Below are 24,166 nucleotides of genomic sequence, written 5' to 3'. Positions count from 1 at the left end.
TTGTCATAAAATAGTCTTGAGAGACTGAAGAGAAAATGCAAGGGACTGGAAAATGTGGAAGGAGAAATCCAAGTTTTTAGTAACCAGGAGCCTATAAAGCCTGCATTGCTATTGTACAATAGTTGAAATCTTGATTTATTAAAACTAGATACAACGGTGCGGAAACGTTATTTTGCTCTTTGATTCAGAAATCGAGTCTGTCAATTATTGTAGCCAAAATGACTATTGTAGTTATAAACAGGGATTATTAGACCCATGATAACCTATGGCTCGGTGACGTGGTAGACAAAGACGCAGCAAGTGGGAGGATTAAGGCTGCTACGTAATACACAAAGGCTAGCATGCCTGTGTTTTACGGGGGCCATAAAAACAACTCCTGCAGCAGCGTTGGAAGTCCTGCTGAATCTATCAAGTCCTGTCTATTAATGTACAAGACAGGGAGGACTAAAAGGAAGGTGTACTTATACACGCTGCTGCTACCTGGTACACTGATGGTTCAAAAACACCGGAATGTGTGGGAGCCAGTGTAATAGGGACAAATCAAGGGATACAAGGGATCAAGACTTTCACGGTAAGTCTATCAATGGATGTCACAATTTTCCAGGCGGCATGGAAAGAAGAAAAGAAATAGAAAGACAGAAAAGAACGTTCTGTTCAGTTGCCATCTTCACAGATAGTCAGGCAGCTCTTAAGGCACTCAATTCTATAGAGGTCAATTCTGAGCTAGTATGGGATTGTGTGTATGCCCTAAATACACTAGGACACCGTAACAAGGTTACGGTAGCCTGAGTACCGGGGCACGAGGGTCATAAGGGCAATGAAAAAGCAGATGAAATGGCCAAACAAGGCTCATCAATACCATTCGTTGGATCGAAACCCTTCTGCGGCGTTGTACAGGCAGTAACAAAAACGGCTACAAGAAAGTGGGTAGCGCAGAAATCTTTGAAATGGTGGAGGAATTCACCAGAATTCCTGTGTCAGATGATGACCTGTGCAGATTCTGTCACGTGGAAGAAACAGCAGAGCACATTCAATGTCAGTGTGACAATCTGGCTAATGTGCGGTTCTTTGCATTTGGAGAAGAAAATCCACCGGCAATTAGCTACATGTAAAGTTTAGTCTCAAAGCTATTAGATTTTTTAAAAAGGGTCAGGCTAGAGAATGTTATCTAGGACTTGAGGACCACAACAGATCTGATGCCTCCACTACACATCGGCAGATGCGTCTGCGGATGTATGTATTTCACGTCGGCAGACGCATCTGCAGCACAGCTGATACTTGTCGGTTTCTCCAGCACAGATCAAAGGATTTCAATGCCAAGACTGAACGACCCTTCAGATGTGTGGTCAGCGTGTTATGATACATCCGCGGATGCGTCTGCCGATGTGTAGAGGAGGCATGAGAAGGTCGCCATGGAATCGGCCAGAAGGACATTAAATCCATCTATATAGTCCAGAGAAATAAGATTTTTCTCGTGACACATCCCCCTCCAGGCCAAAACTAAATTTTGTGAGTAGTATGGACATCTATATTAATAACCTATATGTTTCCTGCAGCCGTTTTCGATGATATACATAGTTATAAACAAATAAAGATAAAAAAACTGTAAATTTTCGCTTTTTTCGTCTATTACTAAAAAGTGAAGCATTCTAAACAGAAACTCATAAATCATATAAAAAGTTTCAATATGGCGTTCGCTGAATATGTCTATCCTTATTTGTTGCTTAGAAAATGGCAAAATAAGTCATAACATTTGAGATTTTATAAATGTTCATAACTTATGTAAAAATTAAGTTAGAACCTTTTTATTACACATAATGCTGAAACTTCTTGTGCTAATAGTATATTAAGTATGGAGAACGGTAAGGGTTTTATACCGATCGAAGACAATTGTTTGGAGGAGGAGCGGGGCGACGACTCCAATTATTGTCTGAGATCGGTTACCCTTAACGTTCGACATGCTTATAATGTTTTTTGCACGATTGATACCATTATAAATTATAAAATTAAACATTTTCGTCATATTGACTACTTTCATTCATTTTATCAAGATAGATACTTTGGTTGTTAGGTAGTAACAAGGGTGCATAACAACAATGGAGAATTGAGTTTTTATTTAGTTGTCAATAATTTTAAGTACAATTTTGATTATTATAAATTAAAATATGAGCGAAAGTGAATTTGAAGAAATTGAACGGGCTTGGGAAGAAGGGTGTTCCGCAATTATTCCCGAAAAATCCAAAATCCGTTATCAAAATACCTACCAAAGTTTTAAAAAATGGTGCGAAGGCAAGAATTTAAGAATCGAAGAAAAGACTCTATTGGCATATTTCGTTCAAAGACATATGCAGTTGAAAGCTCCTGGAAGCCTCTGGGCGGAATATTCAATGATTAAATCCACCGTTTTTCTTTATGATGGCATTGATATTTCCAAGTTTTCAACTTTGATCGCGTATTTGAAGAGAAAAAATGTTGGATACTACTAATGTATGCGATTCTGCAGGAGTTTCTGTTAGAAGTGAAACCACAGCCCAAACAAGTGGGATTTCATTAAATAATTTAACAAATTGTACCATAAGTTTCAATATTAATAAATAATTCGTTAGTTTTCTTTATTCTTTCAAAAAATAAATTAAAATTAAGAGATTTTTTAACTCGACGGTAAGTGAATTACTTACCGTCGAGTTGGAGTACTTACCGTCGAGTTGCTAGTAAATGTCACCTACTGACGTAAAATCTGTCACGGTAAACAGTCAAAAATGATCAATCGTGCAAAAAAGTACATTTTAAATTTCAAAGCAATTCGTTAAATAGTTTAAAAGTTATTTAATTTGTTTATTACAAATGCATTTTTTTGCAACACTATAAGTCAGAAAATTATGAGGATACAGTAATATTTCGGACAGTTTGTGAGAGATGAACATTTATACTATTAACTTAATTAAAAAAAAATGACAAATAGTTATTTTCCTAACAAGTGCAAAATCATACTTTTCCGCACGCGACTGCAGTTTGCCGAACGACGCGAAGCGGGAGTTCGGCAAGCAGTCGAGTGCGGAAAAGAGACTTTCTGCAAGCGTTAGGCACAATATTTTTTCTACGAGTCTTTAAAAAATGACCAAATCTTAGTCAATTAATTTAATTAATATGAAAATACATACACAAATTAATTCGTTGACAAGGTTGTCAAAACCAAAGTTTCAGCATAATTGGTTAGCATGACGACGATCTTGGTTTCCATGACGACGATTCAAAACCACTGTTAGTTTCTACTGATTTGACTTTCGAATATTTCAAAATTATTTTATTTCATCGAATTCTCGCGTTAATTTCATTAAAACATAAACACAATAAGATATATTTGAAATAAATTACTAAATAATATCTAAACATTAGTTTATTGCATGTATTATAATTACTTTAAGGCCATATTAACATATCTAAATTAACACGCGTGCGGAAAAGTAAAACGCGTGCGGAAAAGTAAAACGCGTGCGGAAAAGTAAAACACGTGCGGAAAAGTAAAACGCGTGCGGAAAAGTAACACGCGTGCGGAAAAGTAAAACTTTCTAAACTAAAATGCGTGCGCGAAAGTAGACATTTTTGCACGGTCGTAGAAGAAAGTAATTTTAAACAGTGTAAAATTATTTTGCAAAATCATGTTGATTTTTTGCTTACTTATAAACAATTAGAATAACTTTTTAACCGTCACATGTAGAAAAATTATTTTTTTCGTATTTAGAAAAACTGAATTTTCATCACATTTGGAAAGAAAAACAATTGTCCTAGGACAATTAGGGACGAAGTTAGACCCCCCCCCCTTTTTTAATTCACATGTTCTTGCAAAATAATTTTGCAATATTTAGAATTATTTTTGTCATTTTTTTTAAATTAAATTAATAGTGTAAATCTTCTTCTTTCATAAACTATTCAAAGTAGTGTTGTAACTTCATCATTTTCTGGTTTATTGTGTTGCAAAAAAAATTAACTTGGGATAAACAAATTAAATAACTTTTAAACTATTTGACCAATTGCTTTGAAATTTAGAGTATGATTTAATAAACACCAGAAGTCTAAGCATTCCGTGTAATAAGAAGGTTCAGAAGAAGAAGAAGGTAAGTTAATTTTTACATAAGTTATGAATATTTATAAAAACTCAAATTTTATTATTTATTTTGCAATTTTCTACGCAACCAATAAGGATAGACATATTCAGCGACCGCCACAATGAAGTTTTTATACGATTTATGAGTTTCTTACTCAAAAATTTGTTTAAATGCTAAACTTTTTGGTTATAGACGAAAAAAGCAAAAATTTACCGTTTTTTGATCTTCATTTGTTTTTAACTATGTATATCATTAAAATTGGCTGCAGGAAACATATAGGATATTATTATAGATGTCCAAAATACTCAAAAATTTGGTTTCGGCCTGGAGGGGTAGTGTCACCAAAGGATATTTTTTCCCTTATTTCTCTGAACTGATATACCTATCTACGTATGATAGCCGCATATAATGTTAAATTTTTATTGACTCACCTGGCTTTCCTAAAAAGTGCTCCATCCTTATCTCGCTGTAGAACGAACGGCAACCGATTGGACACCACTATCATACATCCTGACGAGGCAACCACATCTACGAAAATTTCAATGAAAAAATCAGAAACATCTTTAATGATCATTACAATTAAACTTTATCAAATATTATCAATAGGGCTTTAAAAGAAACTACTCATTGTTGGAGGAGAGACCGCCGTATTATCAAGAATGTGTTATAGTTCAGTACCGGCTTCATATATTACTAGAGTTCAAATAAGAAATTATCTTAATGTTTTTGTTTGTTCAATTTGCAAAATATTGCAAAACTTGCTTAAATATATCGAATATTTAACACTTTTTATTACTTCCTAGATATTCAATTAGTAACGGCTTTATCATATTTTTAAATAATTATTTTATTATAATATGGTAGGGGAGCCCAAGCGAGGGTTTTTGTAGTTAGGTACTCGAGAGAAGAAGCAGAAAATCACGTGTAGATAAACCTTGTACCCTATAAAGGTACCCCTATTATACAGTGATGAGCGCGCTTATAACCGGCAAAATAGCGCAAAAGATGGAAAATGTATTAAGTTGTGAGATAAAAAGAAATGAAACTACTGGAGGTGGGATTTTATCGGTATTAACTTAGAAGTTACATTACCCTTATGGATATTTTCCAGCTTTATACCTTTAAACGTCAGCTAATTAACTTCGGTCATAATCGGCATTATCGGTTATTAACTTCGGCTCTACGTATGAAGTTCTTTCAAACCTAGTTTTAATAGGTTATGGTTATGTATGTCTTCTTCTTTTTTGGTTTATTGGCCTCTACCTGCATGGGTATTTGGTTAGTCCATCATCTTGGAATAAAGGAAAACTCCCTTATTCACCTACAATTTAGAGTTGATATCGATATCGGACAAATACAACAAAGGTGGAAACTTTTTTCGTTCAGACATAACTGCCATTACACAATCTGCTTCTACTTCTTCTTCTCGTTCTTTGGTTAATTGGCAATTTTGAATTGCCATGGGACAAATACAACAAAGGCAAAACCTTTCTAGCTCTGGGACAACTGCAGATCATTACAAGATTCCCAAGATTCCGTAACGTGGCCTCGGGTTATTTGAAGTGAAGAACCCAGCTGATTACAGAAAGTTATACAAAATATTGTATTGGTATTTTACCTAGATTTGAATTATCTAGTCGTATGTAATTTTTGACATATTGTTCAAATTATTTATTATTTTATCCATTCATTTCCAATATTTTGCTTTCCTCACAACTACGTATGACGTTAAAATGACATTAACATTTTTTTTTATTTCGCGTAAAGTAAAAATCAATTGAAGACAATGAAGCAAATGTAAATAAAACTAGTTTAATTAGTAGTAATTTTTTATTATAAAATTAACTTATTTTCTACAATGATTTTAGACGTCAAAATTTTTACCTTTGTTTTATTTGTGCCATGACAACCTAAAATTGACAATTAATCAAAGAAGGTGAAGAAGAAGTAGAAGCATATTGTGTAATAGTCGGCAGTTTAACTCTAAATTGTATACGAATAAGCTGACGTTTAAAGGTATAAAGGTGGAAGCTATCCATAATGGTAATGTAAATTATAAGTTAATACCGATAAAATTCCACCTCCAGTAGTTTTATTTCTTTTTATCTCACAACTTAATACATTTTCCATCTTTTGCGCTATTTTGCCGGTTATTAGCGCGCTCATCACTGTATATTGGCTCTTAATACAGTGGAGTTTGTTAAGGCGGCTCCGAAAAAAAAATCTATCCCTATCGAAAAATTCGAAATTGTCGTATATAATATCACAAGAGAGAAAATTTTGCCGGCAATATTTTCGACTGGTATGAAAGTTTGTTGCCTGGCAATTTTCGCGAATTAAATTTTGACTTAAATCACGAGACGTCAGTCGAGTGATTTTGTCAAAATTTCATAAGCGAAAATTACCAAAAGGCAACGAACTTGAATGAAACCAGGAGAAAATTTTGCCGGAAATAATTTTCTCTCGAATGATATTCGACAAGACTATTTCACGAGACAATTAATGCACCATATCAACGAAATATAATCTTTATTTATTTGTTATTACCAGACACTTTCGTGACGGATCTGTTATAATTTTGTCGCTGAGATTTCACGTCGTTAAGGAGTTTTGTCAGTAGGAAACGAAGCGTTGCTATCAGTGGCGGCCCGTGAGGTAGTGCCATAGAGCCATGGCACTACCTTACTAACTATGCAGAAGCATATTTTTATTTTTAAAATCTTTTAATGTCTGTTAATTTTGTGTGTGTATTTCTTTTTATCTTCATAAATTATATAAAATCTGGCAACTGTGCGCGTAGTACAATCGCTGCCACTTACAATGGAGATTATTCGGCTGGAGAATCTTGAGCCAAAATTGGTACTACCACGGCTGAAAAGAGAAAGATTTTACGAGCATCCTATATAAGTGACAGAGAAAGAGCTATATTGGAGTATTTAGTATACCTTTAAATGGGAATCTCGTGCCTGGCACAAGATTTTGAGTTTCTTTAAGTGCTGGCTTGTCGCTTTTGTTATGTCTATTTTCTGCTAAAGCTTTTATATTTATAATATTAATATTATTATTAAACTTTAAGTGCATCATGATCGTGGGTGTAGTATAAATAATATTTTGATTATTAGTTTAATTTATTAATTGACAATGATTCAGATTAGTATATTAAAAAACTCTTTTGGTGGTTTTTCTTTACAAATTCTATAAGGTTTTGTGGAGCTTTCGAGTTAGCTTAAAGAGGTCACGACGAAAAAAAATTCACAAAATAGAGGCATATTTAAGGAACTGGTCAATTTTAGCGCCGAATTAGATAACGACTTAAAGGTTCATAATATTTAAAGTTCCAGATCTTTCAAAGGTCTACCGTATCCTGGCATGTAGTTGCTTCTAATTGATTTATGTCGGAGAAGTTTTCTGCTTACAAGCGTCGTTTCCCCGAATCATTTTTTAATGAAACATGGAGACAATTTTAATTTTTAAACAAAACTCGGTTTAAAACTGAATTAGAAGTACTGTATTAGTGAGACGAATTAAGTAGGTACTACCTCTGGGGCTATTCCGCTATGAGTTTTATTAAATGAGGAAGGTTTAAGAAGCACATTGGAAGAAACTATTTAACTTCTAAGCATTTTATTTACCATTCCTATATCAATATCTGAAGCAGAACGCTGTTTTTCGATGTTAAAACGAATTAAAATATTAGTTAAAAATACAATGAAAGAAGAACGACTTAGGTATCTGCAGAAAAACATTTTGTAAATGGTATTAATAATTTTAATAATAAAGTCATTGAAAACTTTGCAACCAAAAAAAAACAAGAAGAATGTATCGTAAACTTTAAAAGTGGTATTAACACAACTTTGTGCATGTATGTAAATAATGAAACAGTATTATTTTTATAATTTTGTAAATAGAGACTAAATCGTAATATGTACAAGCTAAGTAATATTAGCAGTAAATAATGGTTGTAAGTTAAGAGTTTTTTATTGTTAATGAATTTACGGAACTGTTTTGATAAATTTTGAACAATTTCTTGGCACCTCAGATAAATATACATAAGATACATAAGGTAAAAGTATCAGCGCCTATTTTTTTTTTAATTTTTGTTTTATAACTTTTTTGACAATATCGTGAACCCGTCACTAAAAATTTGCCGTTTTGCTATGCCGTTTTATCAGTTAAAAACAGTTTAGTGAAATAGTCAGATTAATATAAGGTAAGTTAACTACATGCAGAACAGTGTATGTATATGTATTTTAGAAACCTGACGAGCGAGACGTCAGGAAATGGGTGAGTCACAAAGTTTCACATAAAAAGCGAATATTTCGCGAAATGAACGTCAGATCGAAATACGTGTTCAATATTTTTAAAAACTCTATCGAATAACACCTAACACGACACTCCATGGGGGTGGAATGGGGGCTACTTTAAGATCTTAAATAAGAGGCCCCATTTTTTATTGCAAATTTGGATTCCTTACATAAAAATAAGTAACTTTTATTGGAGACAATTTTTCGAATTATGGAAAGGCGATGGATGGCGCTATAATCGAAAAAAAAAACGATTATTGGAAATGGAAAATTAAATTAAAAAATGGAAAGTAATTACTAAAATGGAAAACTTCCCTTTTTTGATTTAGGACCTAATCTTCAATGGTCTTTTAGGATCATTTTAAGACCTTTAGGACCTAAATCATTAGAAACCAATAAGTCCCCATAACGCTTTAGTAACTGCAAATTTAGCATCCTTGCCTCCTCTTCTAATTAAATTAATTTTTTTATTAAGCTATAAACACATAGTGTTTCCCGTGACCAATGCATGCGTTTTAATGTACGTAATCTACGTATACACAAGGAAAAAAATATCCTGTTGGTGACACAACCCCCTCCAGGCTGAAACCAACTTTTTTGAGTAGTATGGACATCTATAATAATAACCTAGTTTCCTGCAGCCGATTTTGATGATATACATAGTTATAAACAAATTAAGATCAAAAAACGGTACATTTTCGCTTTTTTCGTCTATTACCAAAAAGTGAAGCATTTTAAACAACTTTAAGAGTAAGAAACTCATAAATCGTATAAAAAACTTCAATATGGCGTTCGCTTTATATGTCTATCCTTATTGGTTGCTTAGAAAATTGCAAAATAAATAATAAATTTTGAGTTTATATAAATATTCATAACTTATGCAAAAATTAACTTAGAGCCTTCTTATTACACAGAATGCTGAGACTTCTGGTGCTTAAATCATACCCTAAATTATGAAGCAATTGGTCAATTAGTTTAAAAGTTAATTAGTTTGTTTATCTCAAATTAATTTTTTTGCAACACTATAAGTCAGAAAATGATGAAGTTACAGTAATACTTTGGATAGTTTAGGAAAGAAAAAAATTTACACTATTAATTTAATTGATAAAAACTGACAAAAAATAATTCTAAATATTGCAAAATTATTTTGCAAGAACATGTGAATTAAAAAAGTGGGGGCTAACTTCGTCCCCAATTCTCCTAGGACTATTATTTTTCTTTCTAAATGTGTATAAAAATTCAGTCTTTCTAAATATGAAAAAATAATTTTTCTACGGGTAACGGTTAAAAAGTTATTCTAATTGTTATTAAAAAAGCAAAAAATCGATATTTTACACTGTTTAAAATTATTTTTTGTCATTTTTTTAAATTAACTTAATACTATAAATGTTTTTCTTTCATAAACTGTAAAAAGTATTACTGTAACCTCATCATTTTCTGACTTATTACATATATTTATTATATTGCATATATTTATTATATTTATAATGTTGCAAAAAAAATAATTTGGGATAAACAAATTAAATACCTTTTTTCTACAACCGTGTTAAAAATGTAATTTTTAGCACTCCATAGGAGCGTTAAAAATACTACTTTAAAGCACTAGTGCTTTAAAACTTTTAAGGCACTGCAGTTAAAAGTGAATCGTCAAATTGTGAAACGTCAAAATGTTTATATTTCATTTATTAACATTAATATTAATAGTACAACTTGCGCAACTTGAAAAAGGTGGTATAGAAGGTTTTTTAAAATTTAATTTAAACTGTATTATTGTATTTTTAACACGTTTGTAGAAAAAAACTATTAAAATTTGTTAGAATATACAACAATAACAGTAAGATGTTATTCTATAGTTGTTATGATTTACATATTGACAGTATAAGCAGTTTTGATGTAATGTCAAGAAAAATATAAAAATGGAATGTCAGTCAAGTTCAAGTAAAAGTTTTTGTAGATATTGTCCTCTATTTGAGAATGAATAAATTATAATTGTTGATATATGAGACGTTTGTAGAAAAAATTGTGTGATATACGTGTTAAAAAGTACATTTTTAATGCACTCATGTGAATTGCAGAATTCGCTTCGCTCATTCTGCAAACTTTCACATGCGTGCCTTAAAATTTTACTTTTAACACATATCATAAATAACTATTAAACTATTCGACCAATTGCTTTCGAATTTAGGGTATTAAGCACCAGAAGTCTCGCCATTCCGTGTAATAAGAAGGTTCTAAGTTATTTTTTACATAAGTTATGAATATTTATAAAAACTCAAAATTTATGATTTATTTAGCCATTTTCTAAGCAACCAATAAGCATAGACATATTCAGCGAACGCCATATTGAAGTTTTTTTATACGATTTATGAGTTTCTCACGCTCAAAGTTGTTTAAAATGCTTAACGTTTTGGTAATAGACGAAAAAAGCGAAAATTTACCGGTTTTTGATTTTTATTTGTTTATAACTATGTATATTATCAAAATCGGCTGCAGGAAACATATAGGTTATTAATATAGATGTCTATACTACTCAAAAAATTTGGTTTCGGCCTGGAGGGGGATGTGTCACAAGAAAAATCTTATTTGTCTGGACTAACTCGTTCGATTTTAAATGTGAAATGCATTGAAACGTCATTCAATCACTATGTGTTTATAGCTTTGTTTAACTATAAAAAAAAAATTTAGCAATGAAAATAATCAAAACCGATAGAATTTGACTTGAAATTTCAAACGCGGTAAGCAGAATTGCTATTTTATTTTTAATCAAAAGTTATTTGGGTTCAAAAATTGCAATTTTTCGATTTTTTGAAAGTTTAACCGCGTTTATGTCGAAAACTATCAAACAATGCATCCTACGAAAAAACTTGTAAAAACATTTTTTGCTTACAATGACCAAAAAAATACAAAAACATGTTTTGTTTTGCGAAAAATCGCTGGTATGTAATTCCTCAAGTTCTTTGTTTATAACAATCTTATGGACATCCGGATCAACTGTTACCCAAAAAATTCGTGTTTTACCGGTCAAAATATATAAAAAAACTTGGGTAAGTCCATCTCACCAAAGGAGGTCGTTGTACCCCTCCTGGCGACAGGACTATAAGAACTGCTTTTGATAAATTTTAATGATAAAATATGTAATAAACAAAATATGCAAAATATTACGTCATTTTTTACCTACATATAATATAATATACAATACGATAATAAATAATGATTATAAACAAATAAATAAAATATAAACAATGTCAGATCGCTATTTAATATTAACATTTAAAGGCGAAGACTTGTACATTATATGGAAAAGTGGCACAATTTTACTGAAAAGCTTAGAAAATCTTTTAAAATGACAATGTGAGTTTCTAAAACTATTTTTGTTAATTTGTTGATTTAATTATTGCAAAAACATTTCAAAAGTCGAATTTTTAAAAATTATTAAAAACTTTTCTAAAAATTCACAAAAAACATTAATTTTGAGTAAGAATGGGGAACAATATCACAAATAATATTCACCTAGAAAACTTTCAAGAAGTTTCACTTACTATATTTACCTGCAAAAGTAATCGGACACCACGTGAAATGCCATAGTTTTCTTCTTTTAATTTTGTTGAATCGCCCTGTATAATAATTAAATATATTTATGAAAGGATAAGTTGTTTGTATCTATTCGTTTGTTATGTTAAACAGATTAAAAGTTTGTCATTTTGTGTGAATGAGAAAAAAGTTTTTGTTAAGGTGCCCTCGATAAATTTGGTGTATGTTGCATGGTGTATATCGTTGCATGGATAATTGTAATAGACGGAGAGGCAGCGCTAAAAAATCTATTTGAATTTACTAAAGCTAGATTTTTTACAGTTGATTACTGTGAGTGTGTAGAGAAACATACTGCCGTCGGTCAAGCGAAACGTAGAACAGGGGTTACTGAGAGGGGTATCAAAGTTGCTTTCCTACGAAGGTAATTATTTCCATTTACTAAGATTGTAAATCAGTACACACATTCTAAATTAAATATAAATAAAAGTTATTATAGTCGGTCAGCTGTACGACGGGACAGAGACGGTCGGTCGGCCCCAATAGTCGATTGATGAAATGAAGCATTTTGGCTCGCCATTTTTTCGTCCAGCATGGATTGACTTAAAATTTTTACGGAAGGTAAGGAATACTCCAAGGATCATTTTCTATATCATGCCGCTATCATACGCTAAAACCTTGAGGGTGGTTGCCACCCCATCTCGGGGGTGGGAATTTTTTATTACATTTCAACCATGTAATTCGATGGAAAAACTGTTTCTAAGAAAAAAATGGTTTTTATATTTACTTCGTAAAACTAATTACGTAATTAGTAACATAATTTTTCTAGTTATTCGCGCTTGAAAATAACAGTTTTTAGATGAAAAAATCGACTTTTTTAGAGGGTTTTTTGAGAATACCTCGAAAAATATTCTATATATTTTTGGCGATAAAAAGTTTCTTCAAAAATGATTTTGTAGGATTTTTAAAGAGCTATAAGACTGTGTAAACTAAATTCCGTAAGATCCCTTAGTTTTTAATTGGGGCGGGTTTAAAGGGCTCGAATAAGGGGGTGTTGTCTGGTAAATAGAGGTTTTAAACAGCTATATCTGGCTAACTATTCACTGTAATAAAAATCTATGTAAAGGGTAATTTTAGTCATTAAAAAAGCTACAATTTAGTAGGTTATAATTTTTTTCGTATCTTCAGTATTTTCGGAGATATTTTGAAGTTAAAGGTGAAAAATACCAAATTGCAAAAAATAAATTTTTCTTTAAACTCAAATTTTTCCAAAATTAGGCATTTAAATAGATCAAACTCCTTTGGGTGTATTTATAATATAAATATAAAAGGAACTACAGAAAGGTAAAGACCAATTTTGAATTAGAAAGGTAGTTAGGGGGTTGTTTTCACAGATTTTTTCGTAGCAAGCAGGTACCGATATTTTTTTGATTATAAGTCGCTTAATGTTCATGCTAGAAACTTTTTATTATTTTTTTGAAAGGTCTAATTGTATACTTGAAAAAATATTATTTAAGTTTTCCTCGAAAAAATGCAAATTTTTCCCATTATTTGGCTTTGAATATTTCAAATTATGCATTTGACGAAAAAAGCTAACCTTTAACATGCCGTATCTCGGTTTGTATTGGTCTTAAAGATATTGTAGGAAAAGAATTTGGTTTGTGTTACTAAAAGATACAATTTTAACTATTTAATGGGAAATAAGCCACAATATTATTAAAAAAATGATTTTTATTAACGTTTCGACGCCCAAATCGGGTGCCGTTGTCAAAATACAAAATACTACTAACATAAGCAAAAATGTTGTTGCTTAGTAAAAAAATTCTTCTAATAATTTATTTAATTTGACTCATTTATATCGGCAATTCAGATACATATGATACATTTTAAAGTAGAAGACTTTAAAATGATGTTTGCCAATATTTATGAGTTGCGTTCCTGGGACGACTTTACTGAAAGATAGTTCATTCGATTACTTGAAATCAACCATAACTCAAGAATATCCGTCACAAAAAAATCATAGCATGTGATCTGTTTTATTTTTAAATCATGTAATAAAAATCATTTTTTTAATAATATTGTGGCTTATTTCCCATTAAATAGTTAAAATTGTAAAAATGCCACAAGAAAATAGCTTCAGAACAACATAAAAGATACAATTTCAATATCTACAGTTTTTTTTGATTAAATGTATATTTTTCAAGGTATTCTCAAAAAACCCTCTAAAAAAGTCGATTTTTTCGTCGAAAAACTGTTATTTTCAGGCGCGAATAACTCGAAAAATATTAATTTTACGAAGAAAATGTAAAAAACATTTTTTTCTTAGAATCAATTTTTACATCGAATTACATGATTAAAATGTAATAAAAATTCCCACCCCCAAGGTTTTAGCGTATGATAGCGGCATGATACATAAAATGATCCTTGGACTATTCCCTACCTTCTGTGAAAATTTCAAGTAAAGCCGACCGACCGGCTCTGTCCCGTCATACAGCTGACCGACTATAATAACTTTTATTTATATTGAATTTAGAATGTGTGTACTGATTTTCAGCCTTAGTAAATGGAAATAATTACCTTCGTAGGAAAGCAACTTTGATACCCTCTCACTAACCCCTGTTCTTCGTTTCGCTTGACCGACCGCAGTATGTTTCTCTACACACTCACAGTAATCAACTGTGAAAAATCTAGCTTTAGTAAATTCAAAGAGATTTTTCAGCGCTGCCTCTTGGTCTATAATAACAAAGCAACAAATTAACAAAATAAATTTAGAAACTCGCATTTTAAAAGATATCTGTACTTTTTCAGTACAATGGTCTTATAACTTACCTCTTTAATCTCCTTATAATTTATCGGTATATAGTCCTGGATCCCGCGTACCAAAAAAAGTTGATTAATAGCAAGCTGAAAATTTCTTAATAGCTTAACGGTGTCTAGTCGGACAAACTGTGATGTATGGGAATACTGGAACAGGGGAAGTTTTAATTGTGGAACAGGTTAACAATTTGGAACGTCAGACTACGAAAACGTTTCATGTATTTTGTCGGACAGATCTCTCATGCAAAAATGAAACTGGTGTTTATCACCAACTGGGCATTTTAATGAGTGGAACACGAAGAACATGTCAAATGACATGTCAAAGGAATCATGTTGGTTAGTAATAGCAGTCTGATTTTTGCATGAGGGTTTAATGAAAGGGTAACAAATCAATAATTGGATGTTCTGTCCGACAAAATACATGGGACGTTTTCGTAATCTGACGTTCCATATTTTTAAACTGTTCCACAATTAAAACTTCCCCTGTTCCAATGTTCCCATACATCAAAGTTTGTCCGACTAGACACCGTTAAGCTATTAACAAATTCTCGGCTTGCTATTAATCAACTTGTTTTTGGTACGCGGGATCCAGGCCTAATATTGTTTATAAGTAAATAATGACGTCTAATCCTTTGCCTATTTTGTTTTTTACATATTACTATAACAAAACTTTTTATGCAAATCGCAATAAACTAATGTAAAATTAAAAAAAAAAAACCCTTTCTGTACAGATTCACATAGAACTCAATACTAAAATTTAGCGTATTTTGATATTGCTAAGTACCAGTAACCTATTTACAGTTCAGTAAAATAAACTTTATCCTGACAATTCAACAATTTATTTTTCCTAGATTACTTAGGAATATTGGTTATAATAAATATTTAACAATAACAATTCATTGGAAGATAAAAAAAACTTTTATTAAACGTGCGAACCCAAACAAAGTGACCAATAATTTATTTAATTTTTTTATCGAATGGGTATTGGTAATATTATAATCACACAATATATTTATAAAACAGTTTACTATATCCTAAAGTATACACGGTCAATTATTATATGACGTATTTGGGAGAAGAATTTCTTAAAACAACAATGCCAAGATTGTTAAATAATTAAGTTGTTAATTTTCTTAATTATATCAATACGTTTGACACAGTGCGGCATAACCCGTAGAGGCAATTACCCAAAAATAAAAATATTGACATAAGATACGAATATTAAACAATCTCTACCATGGTCGAAAAGTAAAGTATGTACACAAAAACAGGCGTGAGAAAGCCAAAAGGGTTGACAATTGAAACCGGAAACTTACGGCATTTGAGTCAATATTTGAAGTCTATCGATGACAAGCAAGAATACTGCTTTATTGATAAAGTATTTTACATTCATTTAGAGAAATACACAATTTAGTGCGAAAATACAAATAAAAAATAGAATAGAAGAAAATTATAAATTCTATTGCTTTTAAATTGTAGTGGTAAGTATTTACTAACAAAATAATAGCAATAACCATAAAATTTTTTCTTAATGAGAAAAAAATTATTATCTTATAGTGTAATCAAGAATTAGATCAATACGCATAATCACTGTATCTTCATGTGTCTCCAAAGATGATGACTGTGTTAATGGCTTCGATGCGATTTCCAAGCATTTAACATTCTTCTAATCTAACTTATCATCCGAAAAAATACCTACACCTTCCTCCTATCTTGAGCTGAATAATCAAAAAATTAGCGAAAAAAGACCACGTTCTAATGAAAGTAACTTCGACTCACTTCAGTGTCTATCAACCACTACTACTCCACCTCCAATTCCTGACTCAATGCTTCCACCTCAGTCCTCATCAATTATTAACCAAAAACCAGCCAAAAAGAAATCGAAAAAATACAAATCAACTAATCATGACCGTTACAATATTAATCAGAAATCTCTCTCTGTTATCAATAAACTATACGAAGATGTCCCAGAATCATTTTCACTTCACGTAACCCAACTTACTGCATTTCTTGAAAACTCCGTTAATACCAACGACCCTCTAACTAAAGCCAGCAATTTACCACTGACGTAACCTCCTTAATGAAAGACCTCACTCTAATATATACCAAAATCTAAGAAAGATCTTTAAAAATCGCATAACATGCCTTTTAAATAAAATAAAGCTATAACTCACCGAACAACCGCTCTGAATAGTGAATGGACTCCTGCATTCCTTCTCAATAGTGTTTATTTCTTTTCTCTTATTTCTTCTCCAAATTAATAACATTCAGTGTGATACAGTGGAATTGCGAAGGATTTTATCGTCGCCTAGACATCTCCCTCACTATATTTAACAAACATGAATCTCCCAACAATCTTATAAACAAAGCATTTTTAGATATTATACTAAAAAAATCATATGTTTTAATTTTGCATACCGATGCTTCTAAAACTACCACTGGTGTTAGCTGTGCTGTCACCACTAAACATAAACTTGTAAGATCTTCTTGGTTACCCTCGACATGTAACGTTTACGTAGGTGAACCATATAGATTACTGTTGGCATTTAAATGCATCTCCCATCAAAAAAGACATATTGCCATTTGTACAGATTCTCTTCCATCTATCCATTCAACCAATACAATTTTCACTGACCACCCATTGGTTCAAAACATTCATGACATCTACCATAACCTCTCTGCTTAAGATGTACCTAACAGTATCTCTCATATGGCTACCTTCTAATACTAGAATTACTGATAATGAAACAGCAGATCAATTTGCCAAAGAATCTACCAACCACAATACTGGAATTCAACTAGCTAGTGATCTCAAACTAGTTTTTAAAAAGTCAGTATATAATGCCTGGCAAAACTTATGGCAACAGAGTAAAACAAGTCTACATGAATTCCAAACATTTTATTGATCATTTGCCCTGGACCTTCTTACTAGAAAGGAAGCATCGATTCGTGAAACATATCCTCACCAACTGTAATTCATTCACCACCCTGTACAGTTTACTGGATATGAAACCTACCGTTAAATAAATGCTCAACAAGCCTACAGAAATAATGAAAACTATATTGTTTTTAAAAACCGCTCAGTTTTACAACAAGATTTAATACAATAGACATTAGTTAAAGTTATACAGGGTGTCCCAAAAAGATTGGCCATAAATTATACCACAGATTCTGGGGTCAAAAATAGGTTGATTAAACCTCACTTACCTTTATACAATAGTGCACACAAAAAAAGTTACAGCCCTTTGAAGTTACAAAATGAAAATAGATTTTTTTTCATATATCGAAAACTCTTATGCCTTGTTGCACCAACAGATCTTAAGCTCCAGCTTACCTAAGCTCTACTTATAGATAAGGCCTCCTTGAGTATCACTTACCTTGCACCATAATTTTAGATTCTTGCCTTATTATCAATTATATCTATTATTATATTATGGTATTGTAATATAATTATATTATATTAATTCTTATGATATTCTCGACTTAAGCTTAAGATCTGTTGGTGCAACCGGACATTAGAAATTTTTTATTGAAAATGGATATGTGGCATTCTTATGTCAGCAACATTAAAAAAAAATTAAAATAAAATTTGTGCACCCCATAAAAATTTTATGGGGGTTTTGTTCCTTTAAACCCCCCAAACTTTTGTGTAGGTTCCAATTAAATTATTATTGTGGCTATTATTAAATTATTAGTTAAACACAATGTTTTTAAAACTTTTTTGACTCCTAGTACTTTTTCGATAAGCCAGTGTTTATCGAGATATTTTGAATATTTTCGAATCCACCACATATTTTTGTATATGTGTGTGTGTTCACAAAGAGGGAATGATATTTTTGTATATGGTTAAGTACGATTATAGACAGAAAATAATTTATAATATAAATTTATTATAGAGGCAGAAAATTAAAAAAAAACACTGTGTTTAACTAATGGTACCATAATTACCATAATACATAAGTAATGGTACCATTATTATAATAGTTTAATTGGAACGTACACATACATTTGGGGGTTTAAAGGAACAAAACCCCCATAAAATTTGTATGTAAATATATTAAAAAAGAAGCCGCATCTCGATGAAAACTGGCTTATCGAAAAAATACTAAGATGGAAAATTTTTTAAAAACGTTGTGTTTAACAAATGGTTCCACAAAAATAACGTACACAAAAGATTATGGGGGGGGGGGGTTAAAAGGAACAAAACCCCCATAAAATTTTTATGGGGTGGACAAATTTCACTATAATTTTGTTTTAATATGTTCTATGTTCTAATATGTTTTGTACTAAGGTAAGACCCCAGATACCCCAATTACCCCAGTAATTTTTGACCCCAGATAGTGTGGCATAATTTATGACCAATCTTTTCGGGACACCCTGTATAATTATTATTATTTGTTTTCGTTATTTATTATGTATCTACCTACTGTTAGTGTTCTTGTACCAATTACCATAGTTCTCGAGTTACTTAGCAAATAAAAAATAAAATACTCTAAAAAATATAATACTTAAGGAATCTTTTTAATTTAATTTAGGAATTAATTGTTTTATATTTTCATTACTAGAGCAATTTACTTTCGTACTTATGGAGTACTATGGCGTGGAGCATTGGCGGCCGAGTGTCTAGCGATAATACAAAACAGCCGCAAATTTGTGAAATATACTGTATACTAATCGGAACATCGTGGATAGAGCAGTCAGAACCTACAAAGTGATCATAGACAATATTCGTTGTTTCTTGGTAGAATTTTGCACAGTTAGTTCGTATCTTCCTAATTAACGACATGCTAATTACATTAAGGGGATGGGTACGTATTTTCGGCTGCAATGCTATTCAAATTTAGGATTCATTTTTTTCGAATCCTGAGAAAACTAATAAATATTTTTGAAAAATTTAAACGCAGAATGAAAGATTACGTTATTTCCGATGGCCGAAAGTCCCTGAAAACTTCTATAATGTTTATATTAATAAGTTACAGGGGTGAAAAACTAAGAGAAAATTTAGTGTGATTTTTAATTTCAAATATCTCATTCAAAAGAAACTTTTTATTTATTCTAAGGGACTTTCGGCATTCGATAATAATTTATAGGTCTGGATCCCGCGTATGAAAAAAAAGTTGATTAATAGCAAGCTGAAAATTTGTTAATAGCTTAAGGGTGTCTAGTCGGATAAACTTTGATATATGGGAACACTGGAACAGGGGCAGTTTTAATTGTGGAACAGGTTAAAAATTTGGAACGGTCACACCACGAAAACGGCACATTTATTTTGTCCGACAGAACAGACTTAAACTCTCCGAACAGAGATTAAACTCTCATGCAAAAATCAGACTGCTATATATCACCTGTCATAATTTCTGTCATTTCACATATTCTACATGTTCCACTCATTATAACGCCTATTTGGTGATAAATAGCAGTCTGATTTTTGCATGAGAGTTTTATCTCTGTTCGGAGAGTTTAAGTCTGTTCTGTCGGACAAAATACATGTGTCGTTTTCGTGGTCTGACCGTTACAAATTTTTAACCTGTTCCACTGTTCCAGTGTTCCCATATATCAAAGTTTTTCCGACTAGACACCCTTAAGCTATTAACAAATTTTCAGCTTGCTATTAATTAACTTTCTTTTCATACGCGGGATCCAGACCTATTAGTCTTTCATTCTGCGTTTAAATTTTTTAAAAACATTTATTAGTTTTTTCAGGATTCTAAAAAAATGGACACCATGTCCGCGGTAATATTTTCCAAATCGAACATTCGCTATCTTTGTCATACGACGCACTGAGTCAAATTAGAATATGATGACAAGACAGTGACAGTTTTAAATATTTTAAATATTTGACATGGCATCGGGAATATTTTAAGTTGTTGATTAAGTAATGTTGATAATGTATTTGATATATAATTGATTTAAGATGTGAACTTAAAAGTCATTTATTGTTAATTATTTATGGAAGAACCAAGCAGAGAATACATCAGGATTATATTCTGTGATCCAAGTATTTTGTTGTTAAAGATGTTCAAAATAATTGTAAGCGTTCCATAGTAACAATAGGTATATTATTAAAAAATCACTTTAACAGTTTTCCTCATTTCTCGATTGAGTATTAGTTTTTTTGTACATATAAATTATTACAATCACTGAATACATAGTTAGTGAAAAAATTATCAGTAGTAATTGCACAAGAGCTCTAAAAGTATTAATTTTTCCCGAGTGACACTTTGACAGTTTTAATTTCACGAGCCGAAGGCGAGTGAAATTATGTCAAAGTGTCACGAGGGAAAAAATTTTATATTAATTTTAGAGATCGAGTGCAATTTGTTGCGATTATTTCATGAATAAAACTGTTCAAAACCAAAATTTTATTGTAATTTATTTATGTAAATACAAATTAGTACCTACAATTAAACACACAGTTGTTATAAATATTTTACGGTTGAACGTCATCACTTTTATAATTTTTAAAACATTAATTGCCATTAATGTCACTGAATGTATTTTTTCGTAGCAACGAAGGGCATCTAACGTAATATACTTAACGACGGGCAATTATCAAAAATTATCGATTTAATTCAGATTTCTGTAGCTTTCTATTGGTCAGAATCTCCTATGAATGAAATAATCAGTAGTAATTGCACAAGAGCTCTAAAATTATTGAATTTTTCCCTAGTGACACTTTGACAGTTTTAATTTCACGAGCCGAAGGCGAGTGAAATTATGTCAAAGTGTCACGAGGGCAAAAATTTTATATTAATTTTAGAGATCGAGTGCAATTTGTTGCGATTATTTCATGAATAAAACTGTTCAAAACCAAAATTTTATTGTAATTTATTTATGTAAGTACAAATTAGTACAATCCAACACACAGTTGTTATGAATATTTTACGGTTGAAAGTCATCACTTTTATAATTTTTAAAACATTAATTGTCGTTAATGTCACTGAATGTATTTTTTCATAGCAACGAAGGGCATCTGACGTAATATACTTGACGACGGGAAATTATCAAAAATTATTGATTTAATTTAGATTTATGTAGCTTTCTATTGGTCAGAATCTAATATGAAATGAAATAATCAATTTAATTTAGATTTCTGTAGCTTTCTATTGGTCAGAATCTCCTAGGAATGAAATAATCACATTTATTAACTGAATTAATAACTCGCAATTATACAAATAACAGTTATCCAAGAACATTCAAAAGCCATCTCTTTAAAGTTAATGATGACATTGTCAAGTAAAATGGCATTCTAGTAATGTTTACATATCCATACCAGTGTGAATTTTACTACACGTAATTTGCCGTGTAAAGACAAAAAAAGTAGGGATAGCCGTAAAATACTTGCGAATTATGTACCGATGGCCTTAAGGAGCATTGTAATGCATGCAGCAATATTTTTTATGTAATTATCAAATTATTTTTACTTATCTAGATAAACATTCAACAGGTCGGGCACTAAACAAAAACAAAACATTTAAAAAGACCTTTTAATCCATTTATCAATTGTGGCATATAAAAATATTATGTTACCTTTTATATGAATCGATACATCCATTAATGTAATATCACTGAAGCAAACACAACCTGTCTACGCAATACCAAACATGCAATTAGATCAAATTGAATTGTTTAGGTCCGATAAGTAATCAGTTTATTGTTTATTAAAGCAGAGAGTAACATGAAAATTGCTATTAGAAGTAGTGGACACAAGGTGAAGTATTTCAACTACTAGGGACCGGAGGACTTAAAACGTGTCTACTTAAAAAGCAAATTAAAAATTTTGCAGGAAAGCAGACAATACCGGATTTTATCAAGAAGATTCGCTATTACCAACGTGTTTTAAATCGTATAATACTTTATATCATCACTAAATTAGTTAATAACTAGAAAAAAATTGTATAGTATTTCGATATTGAGAAAGATATATTAGAAAAAAAAAATAGGTACTTTCATTTTATTTTAAAACATACAAAAATGACTTTTGACATGAAGTAAAAAAAGTTGCAGTAATTGGTATATTTGATAAAAACCATTAAAAAGGATTACAATATTTCAAATCGTTTAATGTCCTACGAGATCATCATGAGTAAAAACTTGAGAACTTGCGTAATAATAACATTTAATTTCAGTCCCTCTATCTTCCATTAGTTGACTGGTATACCCTATTCCACGAACATACGCCTGTTTTGAATTATTCGACAACGAATATTTTACTGTGTAAAATAAGAAGAACGAAAGTAAATTGCAAATTACATTGTTGTTTATTGGAATAATTATTAGCGCCATTTACTTTCGTACTTCTTATGTTGCACAGTAAAATATTCGTTGTCGAAGTAATCCAAAACAGGCGTATGTTCGTGGAATGGCCCATAACTAATGTTATAGTGCTCGAATGGCAGAAACAGTTAAAAAAAGAAGATAATGACAAGAATTATTCTTGTGTGGATCAGGAGTGACTTCAGATGGTAATAATCCAATCGAATACAAGAAAGATGCGAAGGTCTCGTTGCTCAAAGTAGGGATGGGAAAAACCTACCGGTTATAACCTAAAACCGTTTTTTTTTAATTCGAAACAACCGGTTTTACCGGTTGTTTTTTTGTCCCGGTTATAACCGGTTTTTTATTTTTAAAGTAATAACCGGTTAAAAACCGAATTACAGTTACCTCCGGAAAAAATAATTATTTCAGAGAAAAAATGGAGAGATTTCTATCCATTTTCGATCCCAACCATATGCGAAGTAATTAACCTAAACAGCCATAATTCAAATTTTATATACTAATAATAAAGAACTGGACGAAAGTGCCACATCAGCTTTTACGAAACAATTAAGGTTTATTATACTTTGGGAAGAGTTATTTAGATGATAATATTTACATAAAACTGTAAGTGATCTGCTTGGATACGATATTCCAAACATCATCTATAATGTGAGCTCCACACTCTCTCCGAAGTCGATCAAGGTTCAACAAGTACGAGAGTGTAGACGGCCACCTTGTGCAACTTTGCCTCACTTCGTTCTACTTCCATTCTCTGTCGGTCTGGCGCGTCCGAGTCAAAGGGATCTTTGTCGGTATCGCACCGCTCTTTGTCCATTATGTAATTTTTGAACAATACATAATTCTTAGGAATTAAAAGGTATTATACAAATATATTAAAGATACTACTGAATTTTTTTTGATGGTAATAGAAGTAAAAGATGAATTGGGTTATCAAATTTATAGCAACACACGCAGACGCCGCTTAAAGCGAGAGACGTATCAGATGGGGTACTGCAAGGTTGGGGTACTTTCGCCCAATTTTAGGGTAATTAGAAAGCGCCTGGGAAAATTTTTATAAATCGAAATGGTTGGGGAATTTTTCGGGAGGAAAATTGAGCAAACTAAAGTGCAACATAAATATAACATTTTAAC

The 24,166-nt window shown here is 31.5% G+C and overlaps 1 protein-coding gene across 5 annotated transcripts in view; it reads right to left on the bottom strand.

Moving 5' to 3' along the window:
- Positions 1 to 24,166, bottom strand: part of LOC114324193 (uncharacterized) — a 208,811-nt gene that overhangs the window by 58,617 nt on the left and 126,028 nt on the right. For all 5 annotated transcript variants that reach the window (XM_028271956.2, XM_028271954.2, XM_028271958.2 and 2 more), the window contains one exon: positions 4,538 to 4,634. In XM_028271956.2, the coding sequence (XP_028127757.1) occupies positions 4,538 to 4,634 (97 nt within the window). The remainder of the gene's footprint in view (positions 1 to 4,537; positions 4,635 to 24,166) is intronic.

Source organism: Diabrotica virgifera, chromosome 5 (assembly GCF_917563875.1).
Source record: "Diabrotica virgifera virgifera chromosome 5, PGI_DIABVI_V3a".
NCBI classification, from domain to species: Eukaryota; Metazoa; Arthropoda; class Insecta; order Coleoptera; family Chrysomelidae; genus Diabrotica; species Diabrotica virgifera.
This window is presented reverse-complemented; position numbering and strand designations above follow the sequence as displayed.